Source organism: Chenopodium quinoa, unplaced genomic scaffold (genome assembly GCF_001683475.1).
Source record: "Chenopodium quinoa cultivar QQ74 unplaced genomic scaffold, ASM168347v1, whole genome shotgun sequence".
Classification (NCBI taxonomy): Eukaryota; Viridiplantae; Streptophyta; class Magnoliopsida; order Caryophyllales; family Amaranthaceae; genus Chenopodium; species Chenopodium quinoa.
In genome coordinates this window covers 836,402-863,818 of record NW_018745190.1, presented here as the reverse complement: position 1 = coordinate 863,818, position 27,417 = coordinate 836,402, and the positions used below count along the sequence as shown (strand labels likewise).

The 27,417-nt window shown below is 34.2% G+C and overlaps 1 protein-coding gene and 2 long non-coding RNA genes across 3 annotated transcripts; all 3 read left to right on the top strand.

Annotated features, from left to right (window-relative positions):
- Positions 1-2,129: 2,129 nt before the first annotated feature.
- Positions 2,130-3,293, top strand: LOC110710962. Its single transcript, XR_002509239.1, has 2 exons — positions 2,130-2,779; positions 2,919-3,293. It is a non-coding gene; the product is annotated as an uncharacterized LOC110710962 (long non-coding RNA).
- Positions 3,294-8,394: 5,101 nt separating this feature from the next.
- LOC110710939 (adenylate isopentenyltransferase 1, chloroplastic-like) lies at positions 8,395-9,635 on the top strand. The gene has a single exon (XM_021889274.1). The coding sequence runs from the start codon at positions 8,739-8,741 to the stop codon at positions 9,633-9,635; it is 897 nt and encodes a 298-aa protein (XP_021744966.1). The 5' UTR covers positions 8,395-8,738.
- A 2,028-nt stretch (positions 9,636-11,663) lies between these two features.
- On the top strand, positions 11,664-13,113 carry LOC110710963. Its single transcript, XR_002509240.1, has 2 exons — positions 11,664-12,457; positions 12,809-13,113. It is a non-coding gene; the product is annotated as an uncharacterized LOC110710963 (long non-coding RNA).
- The last annotated feature ends 14,304 nt before the right edge of the window (positions 13,114-27,417 follow it).

The following is a 27,417-nucleotide window of genomic DNA, read 5'->3' as shown; positions in this document are numbered from 1 at the left end:
AATATTCCCTACATCCATATAATCATGCCAAAAATATAATTTTCCAATCCATAAACCATCACAAATAATTCATGCTTCACAATTCAATCACCAACACCAATAATTCACAATTCCATACATAAACCTTAGCATGATATTACTTGTAATTGATTGAAGTCAAGCCTAGCATGATACTATATCACCAAAATATGCTAAGTACACGAACGTACCTTGAGTACGATCTTAAAATCGCCACGACTAATAAAAATTGCTTACTTCAAAGTCTCCTACTCATTAAAGTCATAATAAAGTATTAAAATCCACTCTAAACAATTTTCCAGCAATATATACTATTATAGAACCCCTCATAATTTAATTAAAATAAGCTGAAATTATATTTAAAACACCATACTTAAGTCTCAATTAATGGGTAATTGAAATTTCTTCAAGAATCATGATATTAAGTGCTCTACATAAAATTCCAGCACTTTATTTTAATTAAAACTTGCTGTAAATTAGTCTTAAAACACTTTAATCAAAGATCTAAACCATAATACATCACACTCTTTCAATAATTCATAAATCAAGAACCTAGGGTTTCAAAAATTGGGGCTTTTTAATTATTAACAAAATCTGAAAATTAATCAACATAATTATAATAATCAAACATCAAAATTAAATCTCAAAACTCATAATTTACAATTAGATTAAAGCATAGATTAAATTAGAGCAAGAAATATTAGATTTTTAAGTTTTTTTTTTCGATATCAAGGACTGCCGACAGCAGGCCGGCGCCACTGCCCTGCTGCCAGCACTGGTGGTCGCCGCTGCTGCCGGCTGGGTGGCTGGTGTTCGGCGGCCCACTGGTGGTGGTGGTTGCCAGTGGTGGTGGTCCGAAAACAAAAGGGAAAGGGGAAGGAGAAAGAAAAAGAGAGAAGAAAAATAAGGAGAAAAGGGAGAGAAATTTACCTTGGGTTTTCTCCACTCTGGGCAAAGTTGATTTGCCTCATAAGAGGGATATTCATACCCCTTGTCTACCACCCCTTTTACCTTAAACTTTCCTCTTTTAGTTTTTCCTAATCCCTTCCCTAATAAAACTTGTTAAAATCATACTTTCCTAAAATAAAACCCCAACTTTTATAAAATAAATAATTAAACAAATTTTCCTTTATTAAAAATATTTCCAAACTCACATAGGATAAATAATTAAAATACCATAATTAAAATATTAAAATTATTTAAATACCTTTATAAAATGCATATTTTAAATAAATTACGTATAAAAATACGGGGTATTACAGTCGGAGACCAATGGAGGTCGACAAAGGTCACTGGAGGCCTTTAGACATTACTATAGTTGTCGAGTGTAGATGCGACGCGACTAAGATGTGTCATTGACGCTAATTGTTGCTTAGACATGGACATTAGTCTCCTTGGCATTCTCATCTAATTTAACCTTGAACAACATGGCTTGTCTAACACGCGACTGTCTTGGTAATAACACAACCCTTTGGACTTCACTTTGTGTCGTGGGAATTACGCCCATAACACTACCTTCTCCAACAAAGCTTTAAGTGTTCAACAATGGATGATTTTGGGGTTTTTGGAGTGATAAAGTATAAATTTGTGTAAATAGGTTGATGATGTGATGAATTTGTGTAAGATTTGAAGAGAAACTGATGGATTTGTGTTTGGATTTGAAAGATTTTGAGAGTCTGGTTTGAGTAATTGAGAAGAAATAAAGAGTGAAATCGGTTGGTAAGAAGATTGCGAAAGAAATCGGGAGGGAAAAAAAGTGAAGATGAAAAGAGGAAGAGAATGAAAGTTCAAAATGCTTGGCGAGTTGGTTAAAGCTTGTGGCAATCTTGTTTAAAAGTTGGTAATGTTTGATTTTTGAATAGAGGCTTTTTGCTTCACAATTAGGCTTATCACAAATTTCTAAATTTTTCCATTCTTTACCCCTTAGCGAACATTACTACTCCCTCCGTGTTTTTTAAGTGTTACATTTTGGCCGACACATGGTTTAATTGACTTAAATAATATAAGAGGTAAGTGGGGGTAGTCACTACCACAAAAACTAGAATAAGAAACACAAGATACAGAACGGTTTACTTAGATATGCAATCTCTAGAATTATATAGAACACCTATCTAATTTAACCGTTCTATTTGATTTATTTTATTATTTTTATTAAATTGTGGTTTTATTATATAGAACGCATTTCTTATTAACCGTTCTATTTGATATGTCCATATTTTACACTTGCAATATAAATCGCCCCACTTAATTACCCGTTCTATATGTTTAATATTATTTTTTGAAAAATAAAAAAGAAATAAAAAAATCTAACATATGTTACATATCAAAAGCCCAAAATTCTAACCCTAACTCCACAGCCGTCATTCACTCATTCTCCATAACTTCCCCTCTTTATTCCCCTTCTCTCATTTCTTCCCTTTTGTGAAATCCTTACTTCTTTCCCTGCACCTTCATCCTTCAATGTTCTTAAAACTCCGAGATGATGTCCAATTAATCTGCTATCCGTCGTCTTCTTCCTCCAGTTTAAGTAAGTCCTCGAAACACAACCTATCAGCATCAATAATCATATACTAGCTACGACTAAAGATTACAATTCACTCCTTCAAAAATATTAGCCAACTGATAAAATTTGGAGTGGTGGAATTCATCTTACTCCTCTTAGAATACGAATGAAATCAAATAAAGCTCCCGCTGAATCTTTGTTTTTCTCTGTTTATGGTAACAAGTTGTTGCGGGTTGATTGGTGTTTAACATTATAGAGGTAGCTTGTTTGATTCTTAATTATAAATTTTAGATCTACAATTGTTATCAATTGATTTTAATGTTACGATTTGGATTAAATTTTGATTTTTCATCTTTGATTTATGGGTGTTTGGTGCGACTTCACTATTTGCGTGCAGTATTGATGGAGGCGCTGCGGTAGTGCGGTGGTTGAGCGAGGTTGGTAGAGGCACTGCGGTGGTTGAAGCTGGTGGAAGCGCTACGGTGGTTGAAGCTGGTGGAAGCGCTACGGTGGTTGAAGCGGGTGGAAGCGCTACTGGTCGTTCGGGTTGGTGGGAACGCCGCTGGTGGTTCAGGTTGGTGGAAGCGTCGCGGTTGAATTAGATTACTGAGGTGGTTTTGAATGTCAATAACAATTCAAGTAGGTGCTCTTCTGAAATTGGTAGCAGTAGCACATTGATAATTATTAAGTTAGGTTAGAGAATTGTATCAAAATTCACAATGTATTTGAGATGTAATTAATTGATTATAAAGGACGATAAATTTTGTTTTAATTTGGCATCTAACTCTGACTTTTACAATTTCTATTCAATTTTATTTATTGATTGATGATTGTACGTATACAGGATCATTTTTCTTACAGGATAAATGTACAAGATTCAATACAGGAATACATACAACAAATACAGGTCTAAAATGAAATACAAAAAAATACAGATTATCAAAATACAAGATAATACAAATAAAATACGTACAGGGATAATTCGAATAATCAAATACATATGGTTGGATTTTTTTTTTTTTAAAAAAAAAAACATTAAAGAACTGTTATCTAACTTAACCGTTCTTTATTGTAATGCAATATAGAACGGTTAAGTAACCTAAACCGTTAGATCTTTTCCTTCCTTAATGTACGAATTTAAGAAGGGAAAAGAGAACGGTTGTGACTAACAACCGTTCTCTATTTGTCAATATATAAAACGCCTAAACGACCCGTTCTATATACTTTATACATCGCTTAGCAGAACAACGCCCCTAAGGCGATCTATAAAGCCTATTCTAACAGTTCTGTAAGGCCTTTTTTGTAGTAGTGAGTTGGTGTATTAAAAAATTGTAAAAGAAAGATAGTGGGGTTAATAGTTCATTGAAAAGTAATGAATGTGGGATGAAAGATATAATAAAACAAGTAATAGTGGGTTTGGATGGGGACCATGAAAGGAGAGATATAATATTTTAATGTAGCTTTTTGTCAAAAAAGGAAGTGTAACACTTATTAAAACACGGAGGGAGTACCCTCTTAATGTTCTTTTGACCTTGGTTAGTTGAGTCACTAGTCGGTGGAGAAAGCTAGATTTCAAGCATATGGAGAGAGAATGACTGGGAAAGATGTAGGGTTCCCCTTATTTTTATTGTCTTATCTTTATTCCGACTCCTTCGAGGACTCATGAGATGCTACCTCTAAGGGTGGATTTGAATATAGATGAGGGACTACGCTAAGATTGTATGGAATGCGAGGGGAGTGGTGAATGTTAGAGTTCTCTACGCTTATAATGGTTTATCCTTCAATCACTAGTAGAAATTTACAAATGGGCACCGAGTAATACCCACCGGTTTTGGGTTCAAGCTAATTGACACCGGTTCCAAAAAAAAAAACCGGTGCCATATTCATTAAAGGCCACTGGTTCAAACCGGTGGCAATTCAAAAAAAAAAAAAAAAACCGCCATAAGCTAGCTTCTCCTCCTTTTCCTTCTCTTTCTTCGTTCCCCAATTCATTTCTATCTTATTCAATTTCTTTCCCTCCTTCGAAAACGCTAGAAACCCTTTTATTCCACCACTGTCGTCGACCCTCTTTCACCGGCGGCCACCCTCTTTCTCTTTCTCTATCTCTTTCACTTCATTTGGTGTTGAAAACACCATCCAGCAGGCCCCTCCACCATTGCGCGCGAGTTCAGCAGCCTCCACCACTCCTCCACCTGCACAGTCGCGCTCGAGTACAGCCGCCTCCACCACTGCGACACCTCTCCAACAACCCTCCGCGTCCTTTACCCTCTAGCTCTCTACCCCTTCCACCTCTAATTATGGTTATATTTTAATTTCATTTTGAACAATTATTGGACATATATGAGTAAACTAAGGGCTTGAATATAATTTAACCTCAATTTTGATTTTTGGTAGTTAAATTTTTTGTATTATATATTTTTTTGTATATTATGTTTCTATTTGTGAATTTTAGGTGGTTTTAATGGGAAATTTGTTTTTAAAAAATAGAGATTAGTAAGCTTGTTAGTTAGTTCAATTTTGGTACTTAAAATATATTGTGGTTGAATTAGTGATTAGCAAATGTGTTATAAATTAGTGAATAAATATACTTAAGCAATGTATGTGATTTCAAGCCTTAGTCACCTAAAACTAGGTAACATTGATATGCTATGAGAAAGAACTAGTTCATTTGATAAGAAATGTAGAAATTCGGCAAAGTAGAAGTCATATAGGCCTTATTTGGGCCATTTAGGATGAAAAGTACACCAAACTTAATAAAATGCTCTTTTGATGTGATTTCAGGCGTTAGGCACCTGAGACTAGGTAATATTGACATGTTATGAGAAAGAATTAGATCATTTGATAAGAAATGTAGAAAATGGGCAAAGTAGAAGTCATATAGGCCTTATTGGGCCAATTAGGATGAAAAATACTCCAAAGTTAATAAAATACACTTTTGATGTGTTTTCAAGCCTTAGAAACCTAATACTACGTAATATTGACATGTTATGAGAAAGAAATAGTTCATTTGATAAGAAATGTAGAAAATGGGCAAAGTAGAAGTCATATAGGCCATATTTGGGCCATTTTTTTTTTATAAAATCCGTCTTAAAACTTAGTGAAATGCTCTTTAGATGTCATTTTAAGCCTTAGACACCTAAGAACGGGTAATATTGACATTTTATGAGAAACAAATAGTTTATTTGATAAGAAATGTAGAAAATGGGCAAAGTAGAATTCAAATAGGCCATATTTGGATCATTTTTGATAAAATGCGTTCTTTTGATGTGATTTTAAGCCTTAGACACCTAAAAACTAGGTAACATTGACATATTATGAGAATATATATATATGAGAATATATATAGGCCATATTTGGATCATTTTTGATAAAATGCGTTCTTTTGATGTGATTTTAAGCCTTAGACACCTAAAAACTAGGTAACATTGACATATTATGAGAATATATATATATATATATATATATATATATATATACATATACATATACATATACATATACATATACATATACATATACATATACATATACATATATACATATACATACATATATATATATATATATATATATATATATATATATATACATACATATATATATATATATATATATATATATATATATACATATATATATACATATATATATATATACTACTAAGAAATTTTTTCATTCATTATTCATGCTTGTTGTCTTTAAAAGCTCAATTTGATTATGATTTGTGTTGTGATCGTTGCTTCTCTCTTCCTCTTTCCTTGTCTTTGATTTGTGGAATTTCCCCATACTTGAAGCTTTGCTTGTTTATGCCCTCTTCTATGTCTTTACCTTCTTTCCTTTATTGTCTTTTCTTTATTAGTTTTCTCCCTTTTTTTTCCCTTTTTTTTTAAACTTTGTTTCTTTTTGTTCTTGTTTTGTAGGAAATCCTTGGTTATGAAGCAAGGAGAGAAGCTTGGAAGCCCAATTCATGAATTTCTACGCGACCACAAGAGGGCGCACAGTCACTGTGCGCGCGGGCACATACAGAAGTCAAAATTGAAGCTCAATGCTGGAACTTTGGCGGGATATGCGACCCGGAAAAGTGGTAAATTCCTGAGCACTTAGATCAATCACCTCTTTTCTTTTGTGTAAATAAACTATTATAAATGAAGTAGTTTTGTTTTATCACTTTCATTAAACCCTAATTAATTTCACATAGTATCTTGCATTAATTAAAGAATAGAGTTGAAATAATCAAATTGTTGTTTTATCACCTAAATAAGACAAAGCGAATATTGTTTATTTTTTATTTATTATTTATATCACAAATTTGGAATAAAAAAAAATATATTGACATTCGTTGAAATGTTGACTTTTATTTTGTGATTTTTTCTTGTAAATAATATCAACTAACTTAGTTTTTAGGTATCATGTTACATATAATTTGGTGATGAAATTGTGCAAAAGAAAGATCTAGTAGAGGCTATATGAAGGATAGGTCTGTATGATAGATCAACTACTAGATCAATGTGGGACTGGGTAAACTTATGATTACTATTGAAGATCCCATGAAATTTAAATTATTTGGGAAAAAGACATGAACGAGGTTTATGAGTTTTCTTAAAACTCATTGTCAACTCTTTATTAGTTTATTAAAAAAAATGATTCCTTGAATTCAAATCCCTCGTTCAAATCCTACTACACCTTAACAAGTGTAAATTCCCAGGCTTTTACAAGGCATATGGCATAGAGGAAACGAGATCCCTAACGATGGGCTACGCTCTTTACAGTATACAATTCATATCTCAGCTCACCCCTTTGTTTTTACCCAATATTTAGTTTTTCTATTTAAAATTAGAAGGTTAGACACCGAGAAAATAATAACAGAACATAATTGAGTGTAATAGAAAGCGCCTTTAAGTAGCCTCCAATTTATATGTCATCCCCCTTATGCTAACAAAATGTACCAATAATGGTGTATGATGCAGTATTGTTCCAAATAAATGAAATAAAGATATCCACCTTATTTAGATGATTTGAGATGTGAATCATACCTATTTGCCTTATTAATAAGGTTTGAGAATCATAAAACCTTATCCAAAGGATTTGATGAAATTGTTTGGATGAATATAATTGAGTTTATAGAAAGAGCCTTTAAGTATCCTCTAATTGAGTAGGTTAGTCCCCTTAGGATAACAAATGTACCAATATGGTGTATGATGATGCATTATTGTTTCTCATAAATGGAATAAAGATTTATCCACCTTATTTAGAGGACATGAAATGTGAATCATAAATCCTATATATTTACCATATTTAGAAGGTTTAAGAATCATACAAACTTATCCAAAGGATTTGATTAAGTTGTTTAGATGAATATAATTTAGTGTAATAAAAGAGCCTTTAAGTAGCCTCTAATATAATTGAGTAGGTTAGTCCCCCTAGGATAATGTGCTAATAATGGTGTATGATGCATTACTGTTCCACATAAATGGAATAAATATGCATTTAACTTATTTAGAGGACTTGAGATATGAATCATAAAATATATTTACTATATTTAGAAGGTTTAAGAATCATACGACCTTATCCAAAGAATTTGATTAATATAATTGAGTGTAATAGAAAGAGCCTTTATGTAGCCTCTAATTGAGTAGGTTAGTCTCCTTAGGATAACAAATGTGTCAATAATGGTGCATGATGCATTATTGTTCCATATAAATGGAATAAAGACATATCCACCTTATTTAGAGGACTTGAGATATGAATCATAAATCCTATTTACCATATTTAGAAGTTTTAAGAATCATACAAACTTATCCAAAGGATTTGATTAAGTTTTTTGGATGAATATATTAAGTGTATTAGAAAGAGCCTTTAAGTAGCCTCTAATTGAGTAGATTAGTCCCCTTTGGTTAACAAATGTGCCAATAATGGTGTATGATTCATTATTGTTCCACTTTAATAAAGTAAATATATCCACCTTATTAAGAGGATTTGAGATGTGAATCATAAAACCTATTTACCTTATTTAGAAGGTTTGAGAATAATACAACTTTATCCAAATGGTTTTAAAAATATAAGAAATTTTAACCTCACCCTCCCCTAATTGAAATAAACATGTAAAGTTACACTATAAAAACATAGGTCCTCTAGCCTATGATAACCAAAAAAAAAAAATCCCACCTTTGATACCACCCTTTTCCTAACATCTCTACTCCACCCTATCCTGCACACCATGGAATTTTCGAGAGCTAGAGATAAGGTGGTGGTGATATTAGGCCCCACTGCATCTGGGAAATCCCGACTTTCTATCGATATTGCCTCCATATTCCCTTCTGAAATCATCAATTCTGATAAAATTCAAGTCTACAAAGGCCTTGACATTACCTCTAATAAAATATCATTAGAGGAGCAACTTGGTATTCCTCACCATTTATTAGGAAACATCGATTCATCATCGAGTCTTGACGAGATAAGCACTTCTCAATATCGTTCATGGGCTTCGTTGTTGATCTCTGAAATCAATAATCGTGGAAACATTCCTATTGTTGTAGGTGGGTCAAACTCATTTGTCTATTCCCTTTTAGCAAAACAATTTAACCCAAACGTGGACGTATTTTCCAAATCCTCCCAAGGATGTTTTGAGTTAAAGTATGATTGTTGTTTCCTTTGGGTCTATGTTTCACCACCTATATTAAACAAATATATAGATAAGCGAGTCAATGACATGCTTGAAAAAGGGATGCTTAATGAGTTGGCCGAGTTTCACCGATCTGAGAGAATGGGTATGCATCAACCTTATAAAGGGTTGGCGAAGGCAATTGGTGTTCAAGAATTTGAAGAGTATTTTAAAAGGTATGCTAGTGAAATTAATGTGTTAGAGGGTGACGAAGTTCAAAGGCGTATGTATGAGGAAGCTGTGAAAGCTATAAAAGAAAATACATGTGAACTAGCAAGGAGACAGGCGGAAAAGATAAACTTTTTGAAAACAAAAGGTTGGAATATCACTATTTTAGACGGAACTTATTCTCTTCAGGCATTATTGGATGGATCCAAGAGTTGGTTTGACACATGGGAGACCCAAGTTTTGAAACCAAGTGTGGAAATTGTCAAGAGCTTCCTAAAAGCATAAGTCTTAAATTTAAGTTATAAGAATATGAATTGAAAAGGTGTATTAAAGCATGTAATAAGTGCACAACTTTAGTATATAACTTAAGTTGGCTAAAAGGCAATTAAAAATTCGATATTAGTATGTGACAATAATAAACAAAAATCGAAGCATATTCAAATGTTTTGAGCCACCCCATTATAAATTTTTATTGTTCGTATAAAATGAAGTATTTTATTCTGCCACTTTCTTTCCACTTATTGCTTATTCTTTGTAGACACATATATTTGGCTCCGTAATCTGAATAAAAAGTGATGAGATTAGAATTTCACTTCCTTATTAGATTGACGTCTAAACATTACATAGACTCCACAAAGAAAGCCCAAGTGTTAAATATTTCTTGTAAGCCTAAAAATTCAACCAAACCTTGAACGAACATGTGTATTAATTGTAGGGTTTTACATCGATCTAATCGGCATGCGAAAACCAAAACCCGTTCACAGACCCATGAAATAATTCAAACTATTAACACAAACATGTACACTACCACAAAATAGGGAATATAGATTGCCTACAACAACCAATATAGAATGTCTCTAAGGCGCTCCTCTAAGGGGGTGCTTTATAAAGTCTATATCCCACACACTACATAACACCTATCCAAGATAGGCGCTTGTTATTTTAGGTGAAATGTAAATAAAACAAGGGAAAAAAAACCCTGACATCTTAGCGTAGGCGCTCTATATATAACGACATAAAACAGAAAGCCTATCATATATAGGCCCTCCCTATTCCTTAATTTTATTAACAACAACAACAACAACAACAACAACAACAACAACAATAATAATAATAAATAATAAAAAGAATAATAATAATAAATAATGATAATAATGATAATAATGGTAATAATAATAATGATAATAAGGATAATAATAATAATAATAATGATAATAATAATAAGGATAATAAGGATAATAATAATAATAATGATGATGATAATAATAATAATAATAATAATAATAATAATAAATAATAATAATAATAATAATAATAATAATAATAATAATAACAACAACACATTACTAGGGTCCACATTTGACAAAAGTTTTTTATTTATTTACAAAAATGTCTCTAGATAAACGTTTTTTTGTTTATCATGAAGATGAACTTGTATTTTCTCTATTATTATTATTATTATTATTATTATTATTATTATTATTATTATTATTATTATTATTATTATTATTATTATTATTATTACTATTACCACTACCACTACCACTACTACTACTACTAATATTTTCGCATTATTATTATAATCATTAATTATTATTATTATTAAATATTAATTATTATTATTCTTATTCTTATTAAATATTAATTTTATTATTATTGAATATTAATTTTTAATAATATTATTTATTATTATTATTAAATATTAATTTTTGATATTATTATTATTTATAAATATTAATTATTTATTATTATTATTATAATAATAATTCCATATTAATTATTGTTATTATTAAAAATTAATTATTTATTATTATATTATTAAATATTAATTTATTATTATTATTCAACATTAAGTATTATTTTTTAGGAGAGCAGAGTTTAACAGTTTGAAGCAGAGCAGAGCAGAGCAGAGTAGCTCTAAAGAAAGAGGCCTTATAATATCACTACTCTGTTGTATAACTAGATGAGGGACTTTGCATTGATAATTTAGAATTGTATAACTAGGTTAGAACCCATGCGATGTTCGGTTTATATAAAACCTTGTACAAAAAAAATAAGTAATTTAAAATTTTTAGATTTTTATTAAAATTATGATATAGTACAATTTAACATAAACTGATACATATTTCAATATTGGAGGTCATTTATTAGTATGTCATTTAAATTTATTTTAATTTCCTAAGCTAAATTGATAGGTTTTAGTTGTAATATGCGTAGAAGCTTCCAATATTTACATTTTAAATATGTTAAATATAATTGCTCCACAAAAAAAAATGACATCATCTTTGCATTTGAAGCAGGAAAATTTTTATTAAGAGATCGAGTGACATGTAGCATACTACAAAACTTAGAAAAAAGACCCCCAAATGCAGACCCAATTTCTGAACTAACAGGTCTGATTGAAGTAAGAGATCTAATAACAATGATAACAGGTCTCTTATGTGCATTAGGACCCACTATGTTTGGCGGTAAAAAAAAAAATTAAAGAAATAACATACTCGTTGTTAATCTAACGGGTCTGTTACATGCACGAGGGACCACTTCTCTCGTTGGGAAAAGCTAGAGACAAATATAAAGCCATATTTTCCAATGTCTCCCTTACTTTCCTTTATTTATAAAAATAAATTCCTTACTAGTGTTTTCTCCATCACCTTCACTCACCTAGCGTGATACTCCCAGATTCCTCTTCCTCACTTTATAATTCACTTTAACTTTTTTTTTTGGCCGATCGATTTCTTGAGAAATTCGAGTAGTATTATCGCTCTGTTTATCACAAGTTTGAGTCTGAGAAGCAGCAGTTTATGCGGCAGCAGAAGGTGGAAGCTCCGCCGAGGGAGGATGCTGTGGTGGTGGTTGATGAAGTACAGGGGAATCCTTGGAGTAAAAACCCGTCTCTGGAACCGCCAAGAATCGAGAGTAGTCCTCCGAAGAAGCTCTTAATCTTTGATATCATCTATTTCCTCCTTTGATTTTTTTTTTTTTTAAATCAACCAAAAATTATGAAGCCATAACCACCTTCCCTCTAGTGTCGTTGGAAGCAACTTCACGTCTCTTAATGGCCCAATTTGAGTATCTAAATTGCAAGATCTGAAGAGTAATAATACTATGTATGTTAATAGAGTTTATTTTTACATGAATTTTTTTTCTTTTCTTTTTTGCTTGGATTTTGGATTTTAATTATAACTCATTTCCGAATTTAACAGATTCGGGTCAATTTTTATATATTGTTCATTACTTTTAATTTTTTGGTTTTGATTTCTTCTATAGTTTTGAAACTTTTGTTTGATTTAAATGTTGACGTACTTTTAGATCTATTGTTTTCAGTTTTGATCTTCTATATGTATGAATTATTGTCGGATTATTTTCAATTTTGATTTATTCTTAATATTTGTGTTTGTTTGTTAGTTCTTACTATGTATATTTTGATATGATTTTAAATGTTTTTTTTTTTTTGACAGGATGTTTGCTTTGTTACGTTATTGACTATTGCAGTGATTGAATTGGATGAAGATGGTAAATAAAAGTTCGATTGTGAGAAGAAAGATATAGATAGTTATATGTAATCATCTTAAGTTAGTTTTCCGTAACAAAAGAATTGCAAGTTTATCAATTGCAAATATTTGGTATATATATTTGAATGCTATATTTGTTGTACGTTTAAGGAGTGTGATTGTATTGTATAACTTGTTGAAGCAAGTATGTAAGGTTGTATATTCTTGTAAATATCATAACTATAATGGTATGTAGACGTTATTTTATTCAATCTTGAATCGTACTTTTGCAATTTAATTTTATAATTTCAACAATTTTAATGGAGCGCTAAAAACAAAACTTTCAAAATTTAAAATTCAAATGAATATTACAGTTTTTTTTTTTTTAAAAAAAAAAGGGATCAAAAAGACCTGTTACTTAATATAACAGGTCTTTTTGAATCCTCTCAAAGAGACCCCATATTCCAATAAACGGGTCTCTTTCCCTTTCAATATGTCTACCACACACCACATCTAACAGACCCCCTATCTCTAATAACGGGTCTGTTTTTAAAACAGACCCCCATAATGAGGGGGTCTCTTTATCAAACAGACCCTCGAGATAGAGACCCGTTGTAAAGGGGTCTCTAAAGCCAATTTAAATGGGTCTATTAGCCTTTTGTTGTAGTAGTAGGCAGTGGTGATGTCAGCATACTCTATTTTAATAATAGTTAAATAGAGGTCACTAATATTTTCATTTGGATTATAATATTGGAAGTAGCTTAGCTTACCGACTGAAATGTTGCATCATCAATAATATGAGGGTTTAGTTGGGAATTTTCATATGTATATATTCTAACTTTGAGCTATTAATGTCCTTGGATGATGCCTTATTATCAAAATTCTTGTTTAACCTGAGGAGATAACAGATGAAAATAGCAAGAGTGGATTTGTCTGTTGTGAGATAGCTCCAAATATGAAAGTTGAGTTGGACGCATTACTCATATGAATGCTATATATAACAGACTATGTGGCAATGCAAGGTGTTTTGCTTAACGAGAAAATTCCCATCTCCAATGTGCTCAATGCCAGGAAAGGCTTCAATTCCTCTCAAATTTTATTTTTATTAAAGTTTACCTAACATGGTTATAATATGCCCCTTGTATGCATAATTATTATGATGTATTGCTTTGCAATGTGGGGGGTGAGTTGTGTTTGGTTTTAAGAATAACAAGTATATTAGTAAAGTGAGTGTGTTGAGGAAGGGTGAACCTCTTGAAAGTATCTTTATTTGTGACTATTTTGTTAGTTGATTGATTTGTAAAGTTGTAAATTGAATTGATTAGTTCTGTAATATATTTATTCATCGTTCAATGACATGGTTGATTTAATTTGGATTTGTTTATGTGAGTCTTAAAGAACTTTAGGCATTAAACTTTATTCCTAATCTAGTGTGCAATGGATATGATGATTATGTTCTTTGACTAAGTCAATTATTGCAAATCATATGAGTATGAGACTTAAAGAGTTGGTATTTAAAATATATTGAGTTAATCCATGATAAGTTAGTTTATTCATTAAACTTGGAGAGTAGAATTCTAAATGTGTTTTTTATTCTACTTCTTTATATATAAGATAACGAAGCAAGTCTTTTGACCTTGTCTAAAGGAGCTAGGATGGAAACAGTTGGAATTAACATAATGGAATAGTATAAAGGAATAACCCTATTGTATGAATCATTTGTCTTACCTAATTAATATATTGGTTATGTGATAACCTTAAATGCTTGTTGTGTGAGGGTTGTTATCTAAGGTGAGATGTTCAATTCTTTAGTGTGCTTTATAGTTATCTTTTGACACTCTGCGATGTTGTGATTGTTAAATATATTATTAACCTAATAATGTGAGATTTGGGTTGATTATGCTAACTTGGTATGTCATAGCTATTGAATGACTTGTGTTTGACATAGTTTTAGTTGGAGAATGTATGACTTGAAATGTGTTATTCTTCAAATTTATGAGTTCTATGAGACACTTTGAGATTGTCTATCATTTTTGCAATGCTATGATAAGTTATAATCCGATTCATGTAATTTAATCTACTTCATGTTTCTCTTTGACTTTTCTTTTGTGAAGTTGGTGAAAGTATTAACTAGGAAGGAGTAAATTCGAAGTCAAAACTAGTTAAGTCTAATCATTTAGATTAGAAAGGTTGGAGAATTAGAAGAAGTCATGGGGTCTCTTTAAGAAGTGATAGAGTAGTATTTGTAACCATATGGAGAAACCATGTCCTTGTGTTTGTACTAGTTTTGGAGATGTAGACACCTGATTATGTCCCCCAAAAAACCAAAATCAGTGATGAGTACCTTTCACGTCATTGATTATCGAGTAAGGTGAAATGTTGAAGAATCTCATGGATTTCCCTTCTTCTAAATTTTTTTAAATTAAAATAATTCATTTCATATTTCAAAAATCATTCATTTCATATCCTGTTTATGAAAAAAAGTCTAATCCAATTTAGTTTGGTCTATAATCTGGGTCCAATTATTAAGTAGTTGGATAGGGTTTGAAAAGAGCTTTCCAACGATATATTATAAGTCCAAATCTGAGTTATAACGAGGAGGTTATGATCAAAATACTAAATTGGGCCCAATATGAGCTTTATATGCGGACCCAATGATCATGTGGAGGTTCCATTAATTTTAATTATATTTCTAAAACCATTAGGATTTGTCTTAATTTTCTAGAATTATCTAGAAAATTACTTTAAGTTCTAAAGGCATTAGGATTAATTATTTATCTTATTATGAAAAGATAAATTATTAAGAATTCTACATCGGATAAAACAAGTGTTTTTCAAGGATTTAAATCTGATTTAATAAAGATAAGTACGAACTTCGGCTAACCCAATTTGATTGGGAGTCGGATTCCGTATGGAATTTATCGTGCTGAGACAGCCTTATTGCGGTGCGATAAAGCCATCGCGGCGCGATAAAACCTGTTTTACTCTGAGTCAGATTTTGACTCGTTTATGATCTTTTTCGGTTGTTTTCTCTATAAATAGGGTCGATTTTCCTCATTTTCAACTCACCCACAATCATCAATCTTCTCTCTCTCTCTCTCTCTCTCTCTCTCTCAAAGCTTATTCTCTCTCTTAATTTTCTAAACACCTTTTTACACACATACACTATACGTCTTTCGCGAGACTCGAATCCACATAACCTAGCTCGAAGTTGAAGACCTCGACGTGAAAGGTTGATAGTTCTGAGGGATTGGTCCCAAATCTATATTTTAATTAATACTACCTCCGGTCTGAGATATAAAATATTCCAAATTTGCGAGTAATTTGGACCGCAGGTAGTATTATTTTAATTGTTTGATTTAATATTTTATTGAAGTTACTAACGTTTGTATCCTTTTGATAGAAAGAGGTATGAGGCTTCAAAGTAAGTAATTTAATTACTTAATTATTCTTTTGATATAGAAGTCATGTTTAGAATATTATATTGATTCCTAGTATCATGTTAGGATGTTTTATTAATTCCTAGGTTGCTACTTTTCTCGTCTTTGAAAAATGTTAAAAAAAAAATCAGACTATATATGTTAGGATGCTTCTATTGAATCTTGGTACCATGTTAGGGATAAAGCTTTTATCTTTTTTATTTAGTGACATGCTAGGATTTGTTATTAATCATGTTAGTATCATGTCTAGGATCTTGCTAATAATAATATTATTATGCTTTGATGGGAATATTATTTTGATGATGATGATTTGTGGTATCAATATTGTTATGTTGCTTGATTTATTATTGTTATTGCCTGATCACGCCCTCTCTTGCAGGTTTAAAGGGAATTTGTACATGAAATTAGGCTTAATAAGATAATTAACAAATTTATTTTAGGCTAATATGATTTTAATTCAAGTGATCGTCAATAATAGATTTATTTGTGCATTAATAATTAACCAATATAAATTAAACAGGTTTAGGATTAATTTATTGATTGTATATTGATCGAAAAGAGCACGTGAATATGAGAAGAACAAAGTAGAGGCCTATTTAGGACAGGTTCAATCTCATATAGGTTAGATTCGTACCATCATGCGCGAATATCCAGTCATGGTTCAGGACCACTATGGATTTAGCGATCTATATGTGATAGTGAATGGGGTGTAACCTTCACCCCGTGGATGGTTTACAAGTTCTTAAAACTTGTTGGAGACTCTTTTGCTCTAGTTTCATTCCCTTTAGACGCCAGCATGCTTAAATGCGTGATCACAGTGGGGCTCAAAGTTGAGGGTTTGAAATATTCCCTACAAGAGATAAGCAAGTAAATTTAAGTCCTTATTTGTGACCTACCATATTTGTAAAAGTTAGTTTTCTCTAACCATAACAAAGTCATTTGCTGTAATGTTGACTTTCACGCACCAGTTGAAACTTGAAAGTAAAGAAAATTGATATGGCAGATTAATTGAAGGTTAGTGATTGACTATCTCTATTATTTCTCATAATTAACTAAGTTTGTATTTTGTCTTGTTTACGTTATTATCCTTTGTGGTTTTGGTATGGTTCAAATAAAGGTTAAATTGCAAACTGATATGACATCTTAGTTATGAATTGATGAAGTAAAGGAACTTTCTCCATGTGAGCATCCTTGTAAGGAATAATACAAGGTAAACAACTTTACGATATAAATTGAATTAAACACTAAAGTTATGGTGTGAGAAGTCATTACATGATTATTCTCGTGATCTGTTAGTTTGACTATGATTGTTAATCATTAGCTTCTAACTTAATATTTCTTACGTAATGAAAATATTATTAAAGTGCAGTTAGAGACTATATTGTAAAAGTGCTCGCCAATGATCACTGTATGGTATCATGTAATAAGAATTAAACGTGCAGGTTTAAATTGTTTATGAGATAACCAACAACAATGAGTTCACTATGAAATTTTGGCTTAAAGCGTTATGCAATCTTATTGCAAAATCTAATAGTATGTATCCATTGTGGGGGGAGCCAACTCTATTTGTTACATGAGTAACTTTTGTATATATCTAGTGTATAGTAATTTACCGTACATTGGGGTTCACTTTTATCAAATTAGGGTCACTTTGTCAATTTTTTGGGTAACTTTTATTAATAAAGCATAAATATTTCGTAACTTTTGCTCATTTTATGATAACTTTTTCTTATTTTAAGGTAACTTTGGCTTATTTTAAAGTAACTTTTGCTCATTTTAGGGTAATTTTATAACAGATGTACAATATTTTTATTTAGGGGTGAAAGTAATTTAGATTAAAACCAAGCCGAACCGAAAATCAAACCAAATCAGTAATTCGGTTTGGATTTTTTTTAATTCGGATTGGATCAGTTTGAAAAATTTAAAAAAATGCATTACGGATTGGATTCGGTTTGGGGCTTACAAAAACCAAAAACTGAATTACAAACTGAATTTCGACCCATTACTTTAACCCCGATTTATTTTTCAAAGTATCCAACCATGTTCCCCTTTCATATATAAACAAAAAAAAAATTCTCAATTCTCAATATCTTATTCTCTCACTAAGAATGTAGTTAACAAGAAAAGGTTGAGTGATTATAGGAATTTTTTGGGTGAAGTTTGGGTTTCGAGTTTTATTGTTGCAAAAGAAGGGAACAAATTTTTGTTTGGATTGGATTCTAATTTGACAAATCAAATTAATTCGGTTTGGTTTGGATTATATCAAATCTTAATTCGGTTTGGATCCAGATTGAGATTTCCAAAACCAAATTAGTTTGGATTGGATTCGGTTTTGGCTATAATCCAAACCGCAAATCGAATTTTCACCCCTAATTTTACTATACGTCCGATTTATAAAAGTTTGTCTTATTACATTTGTTGGCGAGTTATAAGTTACAATTAAGGTAGTTTACAATGCAATAAAATTTTATACATGTTGGAGGCATGAATACTAATCATAATATAAAATGTGATCACTTGATGTGAGAGGAATAATTAAGATTCCTCAACAAAGGCCTTTGAAGAAAAATTGGTGCTGGAGTCAGCACAAGGAATGGATTTAAGCCTATGAGGAGTGAATTGTGATTGATACCCATCTTAGAAATACCTAAGTTCAATGGGTCAAACAAAGTCACAAAAGAGCTCAAGTATAGTACCACAACCATTATATATATATGAGGTTAAGTTAAAGAACTCTTAATAAGTTCATAGCCTTAATATATAAAGGTGGTTTGTGGCAGTACAAACTTGAATTACCTATGTGAATGTGGGGGCTACGTCCAACTCCCTATGAGGTACCAAAGGCTAGGAACTTTAAAGCATTCATGAAAAATCCAGAAAAATGTGGGGCATTTTTAATTTCACGAGAATACCTTTGATTTGAGAAAGGTTTAGTACGCAACTGTGTTTATACTAACCTCAAGAAAGGTTCAAGGCCAAGTCCATCCAACATGATTCTAGAACACAATTGTAAATACTGGGTATCAATTCAAGTCCACAAGACATTGATACTTGCAAAAACGAGTATCCTTTGCCCAAATTCATATCTCTTTACTTTGCTCTTTTGAATCATGTGGGGAAATGTTGGAGTTATTAACTTATTCCCATAGTACAACTCCATGTCTAGGCTCATCGATTTTGCTTCAAAATATCCAATATCCAACTCCCTATGAGGTACCAAAGGCTAGGAACTTTAAAGCATTCATGAAAAATCCAGAAAAATGTGGGGCATTTTTAATTTCACGAGAATACCTTTGATTTGAGAAAGGTTTAGTACGCAACTGTGTTTATACTAACCTCAAGAAAGGTTCAAGGCCAAGTCCATCCAACATGATTCTAGAACACAATTGTAAATAATGGGTATCAATTCAAGTCCACAAGACATCAACTTGCAAAAACGAGTATCCTTTGCCCAAATTCATATCTCTTTACTTTGCTCTTTTGAATCATGTGGGGAAATGTTGGAGTTATTAACTTATTCCCATAGTACAACTCCATGTCTAGGCTCATCGATTTTGCTTCAAAATATCCAAATTCTTTGCTTGATTGATACTTGTAGGGAATATATTTAAAGCGTTAACCCCTAGCTTGAACCCCACTGTGATCATACACTAAAGTATGGTGGCGTCCAAAAGGGAAAAAGATAGAGCAAAAGAGTCGCCAATAAGTTTTAGGAACTTGTAAACCGTTCACGAGGTGAAAGTTACACCCCTTAACGATCCAAGAGATCGTCAACTCCATAAGGTCTTGAACCAAATAAGGGTTCAGGGATGAAGGTACAAATCCAACCTAATAGAGATTGAACCTGCCCTAATAATAGGCCTCTACTTTATTCTGATCATATTCATGCGCGCTTTCTGATTAGCATACAATCAATAGGATTAACCCCTAAACCTGTTTATCTATGTTGGTTGAATATTAATGCACAAATAAAACTATTATTGGTGATCACTTGAAATTATAATCATATTAACCCTAACAAGATTATTAAATTATCTTATTAAGCGTGATAACAAGTACAAATTCCCTTTAAACATGCATAAAAGGTGATCAAGCAATAACAATAAATAATCAAGCAACATAATAATAAATAATCATCATAATAATAATTATAATCATAATAATAATTATAATAAAATAATCATCATCAAAATAATAATAATAATAATCATAATCATCATAAATTATAACAATTATAATCATAATCATGTTCATGTTAATATTAAAGCATAATAATAGCAAGATCCTAGGCATGATACTAACAAGATTAATAACAAACCCTAGCATGTCACTAAGAAATGAAAATCAAATCTTTAACCCTAACATGATACTAACAATCATAAATATTAGGAAGAATATAGGAAGCATCATAACAATCATATTTAATATTAAAGCTACCCTAGACATGATACTAGGAATATCATAATAACAATATAAACATGATTTCTACATCATAATATCAATAAAAACCATTAAAGCACTTACTTTGATGCCTCGTACCTCTTTCTAATAACAAAATACACACGTTAGTAACTTCAAGGAAAATAATAATCAAAACAATTAAATTAAATGATTGAAAGAGAGATTTGGGACCAAACCCTCATAAATACAACCTTTCACGTCTAGGGCGAAGGCAACTTCGAATATGGCTAGGTGTTTCTAGATCTTGCGAATGCGAAATTTTATATGTAAAAAGCAATTTTTAGAAAAGATAAAGAAAGAAAGATGAATGAGAAGAGAAGAGAATAAGAGAATTAATTGAATGAAAACTGATTGTAGGTGAATATTAATTAAAACTGATTGTTGATGAATGAGAACGGAGTTTTTACGACGTTATTTATAGAGAAAATCAGCCAAAAAGATAAAATATCAAAACAGAGCACTTGGCGCACGTAAAACAGAGCTGGCGCCAACCCTGGCTAACTGGCGCCAGGCACCAACACTAGCGCCAGGCGCCAGGCCTGGCTCCAAGCGCCAATGCCTTGAGTCAGGCGTCAGGCCTGTTTTTGACGCGTTTTCGAAAATCAGATAAGTTTGCCGTACTGGAGGATAAAATCGTATCTTTTCCTCGAAAATGCTTTTTGATTTTAATTAAAACTCTGAAAAGTCAACAAAAGTCAATTTATCAATGCTAATTGAATTAGGAATGAAAAGAACCTTCTAGAATAATCTAGAAGACTAAAATCATTCCGCATTAGGAATGATAAATCATATTAGGCCCTCCTCTAGATCATTGGGCCGCATATACGACTCAAACCAGGCCCATTTTGGTAAATTGGCCATAACTTCCTCAATATTCATTGGAATTGGGTTTATAATATATCGTTGGAAAGGTCTTTGCAAGCCCCATCCAACTACACTACTATTGGACCCATATCATGGACCAACCAAACTGGATTGGCTGTTTTCTTAAAATAAGTTTTTAAAAACAGAGAGAAGAGAAAAGAAATTAAAACTATCCGCAATACTAGACTTTCCACACTTTCGCTTCATTCGTTTATGATTCGACGTGAAAGGTACTCATCACTGGGTTTGGTTTTGGGGAGACACAAATGGGTGTCTACGGAAGCCCCCACTTTGACTGAGTTTGGAGAAACGCAAGTTTCGAAAATAAAAGTCAAAGTATCGATAGGGACGGAGAATGATTCAGAACGTTCTGCGATCCTAAATCATTCTTGTAACGCTGATACCTGCAAAACTAGCGTTAGTTAAACAGATAAAAGAGTTAAGAAACGCGTATCTTGCACCGTCGAGCACACGTCTCTGAAAGTACTTGATTGTTGCCGCTTTACTGTTGTTTTGATGACCTCCTACAAGCTAGAGAATGCCATCCCGCTTGAAAACCGCTACGCCTGTAGCTGCTTCCAATATAGAAGATTGCTTCGCCTGAAACGATCCTCCTCCGCATTGATAATATTCCACGTCCAAGGGAATACCATCAAAGATTATTTCTCTCGAAATAATCCTCATCCGCATTGATAATATTCCACGTCCAAGGGAATACTATTGAAGATTATTTCTCTTGAAACAATCTTCAGTTGTTTGTGACAACTCTCCACAAGCTAGGGAATGCCGTCAAAGATATCCTCGCTTGAAGTCATCCTCATTTGATAATTTTCCAAAGGAAATTACCGTAGATCTCCGCTTGTCGATCCTTAAAAGTTCGCCTGAACTTTGCTTCCGCTATGCCTGTACGTCGGCGCTTCCGTTGCTTTGAACTTGTACGTCGGTGTCCTTTTCCGAATGAACCAATATGTCGGTGCCTTTTTTGCTTTTGAACCTGTATGTCGGTGCTTTTTTGTTAATGAGCCAATGCTTAGGCGCTTTAAGCTAAGTGAGACGATCTTTCATCAGGTCGATCACTTCATGTAATTAAGCCGATTACTAAAAATCATGTCAAATTGCTTAGAGGGGCTAACTGGCGTACCAAGGAACCCAAAATATATTGCAAAAAGGTAGAACAACCTCACCGAGTGGCTGGAATATCTGGCGCCGCTAAAAAGCCATCAGCGCCACACAATCAGCCTTAGCGCCAGGCGCTGGGATTGGCGCCAGGCGCCAAGCCTGATTTTTGACGCCAATGCCTAGGGCTTGGCGCCAGCACGGGGCTTTCCTTAAATACCCCTTTCCTCTTCATTTTGTTGTTTGCTTGTCGCGTAAGGTGCTCGAAAAACCGCAGAACTTCAATTGCTCGGTTCTTGCTCGTTTCTCAACCGAATTCACTCAAATTTGTTGCAAATCAAAGCTCTTTTCATCTAATTTCCCGATCTATGTAAGTTTTCTTCAAACTCACATAAGTTTTTATGAATTTTTGACATGTTTACTCACGAATTTCATGTAAATTCAAAATTAAAAATGCTCAATTCACCTTGTTTGTCAAGTTTTATGCCATGAAATTGCTTGATTATGTTTATATATTGCCTTGGGAGTAATTTGAGACTTGTTTGACTTAATTTGGTGAAGAAATGAAAAATTTGCCATTGTTGGACCTCCTAAGGTCGTGAAGAACAATGTGACTTGTTCTTGATGTTTTTGCTAGCAATTCTTGTCCAATTTGTCACAATAATTACTGTAGTATCGCAAGAAATTGTGTGATTGCTTGAAAAATGCCGTTATGCTCAATTTGAATTTGTGCTCTGTTTTAGTACTATGTACTCCGTTTTTTGCGAACATAGTATCATGCAGCTAGGTGAACCTTAGATACTACAGAACTTTAATTTATGGTGATTGCACAATGTAGTATGGCTAGACAACGAGGTTCGGGTTCACGGTCCCGAAACACTCGACGGGAGCATGAGCCCATAGAGGACGACGTTACACCATCTACTTTGCTTGGTTGACTCCCCGAGTGGGATGAGCGGACCCTGTTCTTTGCCCCCGTCCACCACATTTCTGAGAGGGTGAGACGGGGCATCACGGTCGGGAGGACGTGCTATCACGGTTCCGGCTGTGATGGTTTGGGCGATTTGTACAAGATGTACATCGCCAGGGATCTTGAGATGAGACTCCTATGGGAGTCTTGCGGACTGGCTACCTTGTTTGAGACCTCCGAGGCTATGGTTTCCTCTAGCGGGGGTCACCATATAGTGCGTGCTTTGGTGGAGTTCTTCTAGGACACCACCAACACTTTCCACTTCCCCTGGGGCGAGATGATGGTCACCCCCACGGACTTCAGTCTCATTACAGGACTAGAGTTCAACTCTGTGCCACTGCTGTTCGACAGTGGAATCGACGTCTTTTCTGCTGAGGTCGAGGAACTGTTGGGGACGATCACTATTCGGGCCAGAGCTGAGGTCGAGACGTCTCAGTTTAGTGCCAGGGGAATTCGCCGCTCGACGCTGGCAGCGGCTTTTCATGATGATGCGACCACCCGAGAGCAGCGGGTGCGCATCTTTGCACTAATGTTGTTGTCAGGGACGTTCTCTCCTGACAAGGGTAGTAGGGCGTTGCTTTACTACCTTCCTGCTGTCCGTGATCTTCACCGGATCGGGACTTATGACTGGGCCAGCTTGGCCTACGCTGACTTCATTCGTGCACTGAGGGACTCGTGTCGACACCGGTCCTTTGGGACGAATGTTGCTTTGTCCGCCTTTTGGAAGGTCGTAGAGGTAAACATTATTCCCTATAAAGTTTAGCTCTACATTTTAGCTAGCATTTACTTACAATTTTAACTCCTTGTAGATCTGGTTCTACGAGCACTTCCCCTCTGCTGCGCCGGCGAGACCGTCGCCGCGCGGATATCCAGTGAGCGCTTCTTGGGGCGGTCGCCATGTGGATATGTCTACTACACATGTCTGGAACTGGATCATCGCGGTACGACTTTTTTATTTATTTGCCTTTTCGCGACGCTTTAGGTATACTCTCGCCTGATTGATGTTCTTTGCAGGGGCCTGAGGTGGTGTACCGGCCGTCGGGCGGCTGGACAGTCCCTGGGTTAGCCGCACAGTATTCTGCTGAGCGCCGCTATTTCCTAGGGACTTATGGAGCGATCGCGTACTTGGGAGAGAGGGTTGCTAGACAGCATTCCTCTGATGTCTTCACCGTTCCTGCTCCTCCACCCCATGTTCGACGACGCACGGTTGTTGAGCATGTCCAAGGGAGCTGGTACCCCTTGGCGGTCTTACACGATCCCTGGGTGGTGCTATGCTGAGGAGCTACTGCCGTTGTTAGCTCCAGCCCCCGTACTGGCTGAGTATGTGAGGGTAAGATTTTTCAGCTTTTACTTTCCATTAAGTAGCCCCTAAGTAATGTTTTACTGACTTTTTTGCTTTATCAGGACAAGGCTACTGAGTTTGTGCCACCCCGTATGTCCATCCATTACCAGGGGACATATGGGCCGATCGAGGAGATGATTCCTCCGGCTCCCGAGGACGAGCGCTTTGTAGAGCGGTCGATTCCTCGCCACCAGACTCGAGTAAGCCTAGTTATTCACAATTTTTGTCCATACATCATGCATATTTACTGACTTATTTCTCTGACAGTTTTCGCGCGAGGTGGTTTCGGCGATGGCACGATGTATAGATGCCTTCCGGAGCCAGCTCGTCTGGATGAGGAATGCGGCCACCTGCCGTCGGGACGACGTCGTCCGAGATGTAGTCTTTCTTTATATATTTTTGCATTACCGCTTCGATTTTGCCTTGTTTCTGATTTAATTCTTTTTGCAAGGCCATCCTATTGCTTCTCACACCCGCACGAGACCTGAGGTGCGGAGGGATCCGGCGAGGTCTAGCTCGAGACGTCGTCGTACTACGTCAGGGGGTAGAAGCGGTCGCTCTAAGGCTGCTCGTGCTAATGTTGCGGAGGGCTCGGGATCTTCTTCTGAGGGTGCTCATGCTACACCGGTAGGCGAGGGAGAGGCTACCTCGGCTTTCAGAGGTGGTGGGATGTACGAGGTAGGCTCATCATCGCAGCAGCCTCCACAGCCTCAGCCTCAGGTTGATCTTGGGTGGAGTGGACCTACATTGAGTTTTCCTCCTCCTGCGGAGACTGGAGCTGGAGCTGGTGGAGAGGTGACTCCTCGTACGGCGCAATTTTACGATATGATGGGTATATGTCCTCCGGCGCCGTAGTTTGTTCCTGTGATTTTTACTTTGACTTTTTATAGAACTTTGCCTTAGACTCACCATTTTTAGACATATTTTGTGTATTTATGCTATTATGAGTTTATTTTGTTTGCTATTATTATGTGCATGTTTGTGTGTGCAAGAGAAGTGTGACAAACAATTTTGCGCAAAAATTCCGTCATTTTTATTATTGATGGAGGGTATCCGACTCTCTCCCCCAAAAAGAAAAATGAAAAAAAGGAAAAAATCAAATAAAATATCGGGTGTATAAAAAACTTGGAAATTAATCTAAATAAAATCCAAAAAAGAATAATATAATTAATATAGTAGCTATTTTAATTAAAAAAAAAAAGATAAAAAAAAAAAGATGTTTAGAAAAGATAAACGGAGCCGTAAAGTCATTAGCCGACTCGAGTTTAGGATAAAAACGCGATTTAAGCAAGCGCGCCTGATGTGGCAACTTGGCGCCAGCTGGCGCCACGTAATGGTGTGTAGCGCCAGGCGCTACACTTGGCGTGTGGCGCCAAGCGCTGGCGTCTGGCGCCAATTACGGAGTCTGACGCCAATTGACGCTGATTCCGTATTTCATTCTGATTAAAACTGCTCGCAATTTGTGTATAAATAGCCCCCTACACAGCCGATTCTTCTCATAATTCCAGCAAATAAAATAATTCTTTGCCTTAGAAAAATAATACCATGTCTTTAGTCACCAAAACTTTCACCCAATACACTCATGAATGGTGTCGATCTCTTAATGCTAGAGACAGAAAATAATTAGATTTGTTTCACTTGTGGGGAATTTATGGCGTAAAAGGGGTAGATCTTGACTTAGATTTCATACATTATACCGCTCTAGAATTTTGGAATGTTGATACTCATTGCTTTAGAATAGGGTATGATGAGATTAGCCCTTTGCCAGAAGAATTTGGTGCTATTTTAGGCTTCCCTGCCATAGACCTCATAGTAATCCCTAGAGTAGATGCATATTGTTATAAGGATTTTGAGCGTTTCTTTAATTTAAAAGAAAGGGATTTATCAAAAATAGTAGATGGAAACATAGTTAATTTGAAAGAATTTGCACGCCATTATTTTGATAAACCTCTTTCTGAATCTTTTCATATATATAGAAGAAGGGCGTTCTTATTTTGCATGCTTAATCAATTTTTTCTTAGTAGTGGTAAAAATAATGAAGGCCAATCAGTTATAACCACCGTTCTAGAACAAATTGAATCAGGGAGAAATCCAATGCCATTGATAGTTGGAGAGACCATGATTAGTCTTGATGAATTGAAAAGGAACCCAAAAAGCACCTTTTCGCGGCTCTCCAATTTTATTACAGGTAAAAAAAATAATATTTTTAATTACAGAAATCAAAAAAAATATTTTTGTATTGTAATAATAATTTATTTGCATTGCAATTTTTTACAGATGTGGCTAATGGAAAGGCTAGAATTAATTAGCCCTCCGGACAATATTGAGAAGTATACTCCCAATTGCTTTGTGAGGAGGAAGAAACGCTTCCCTAAAATTGGGC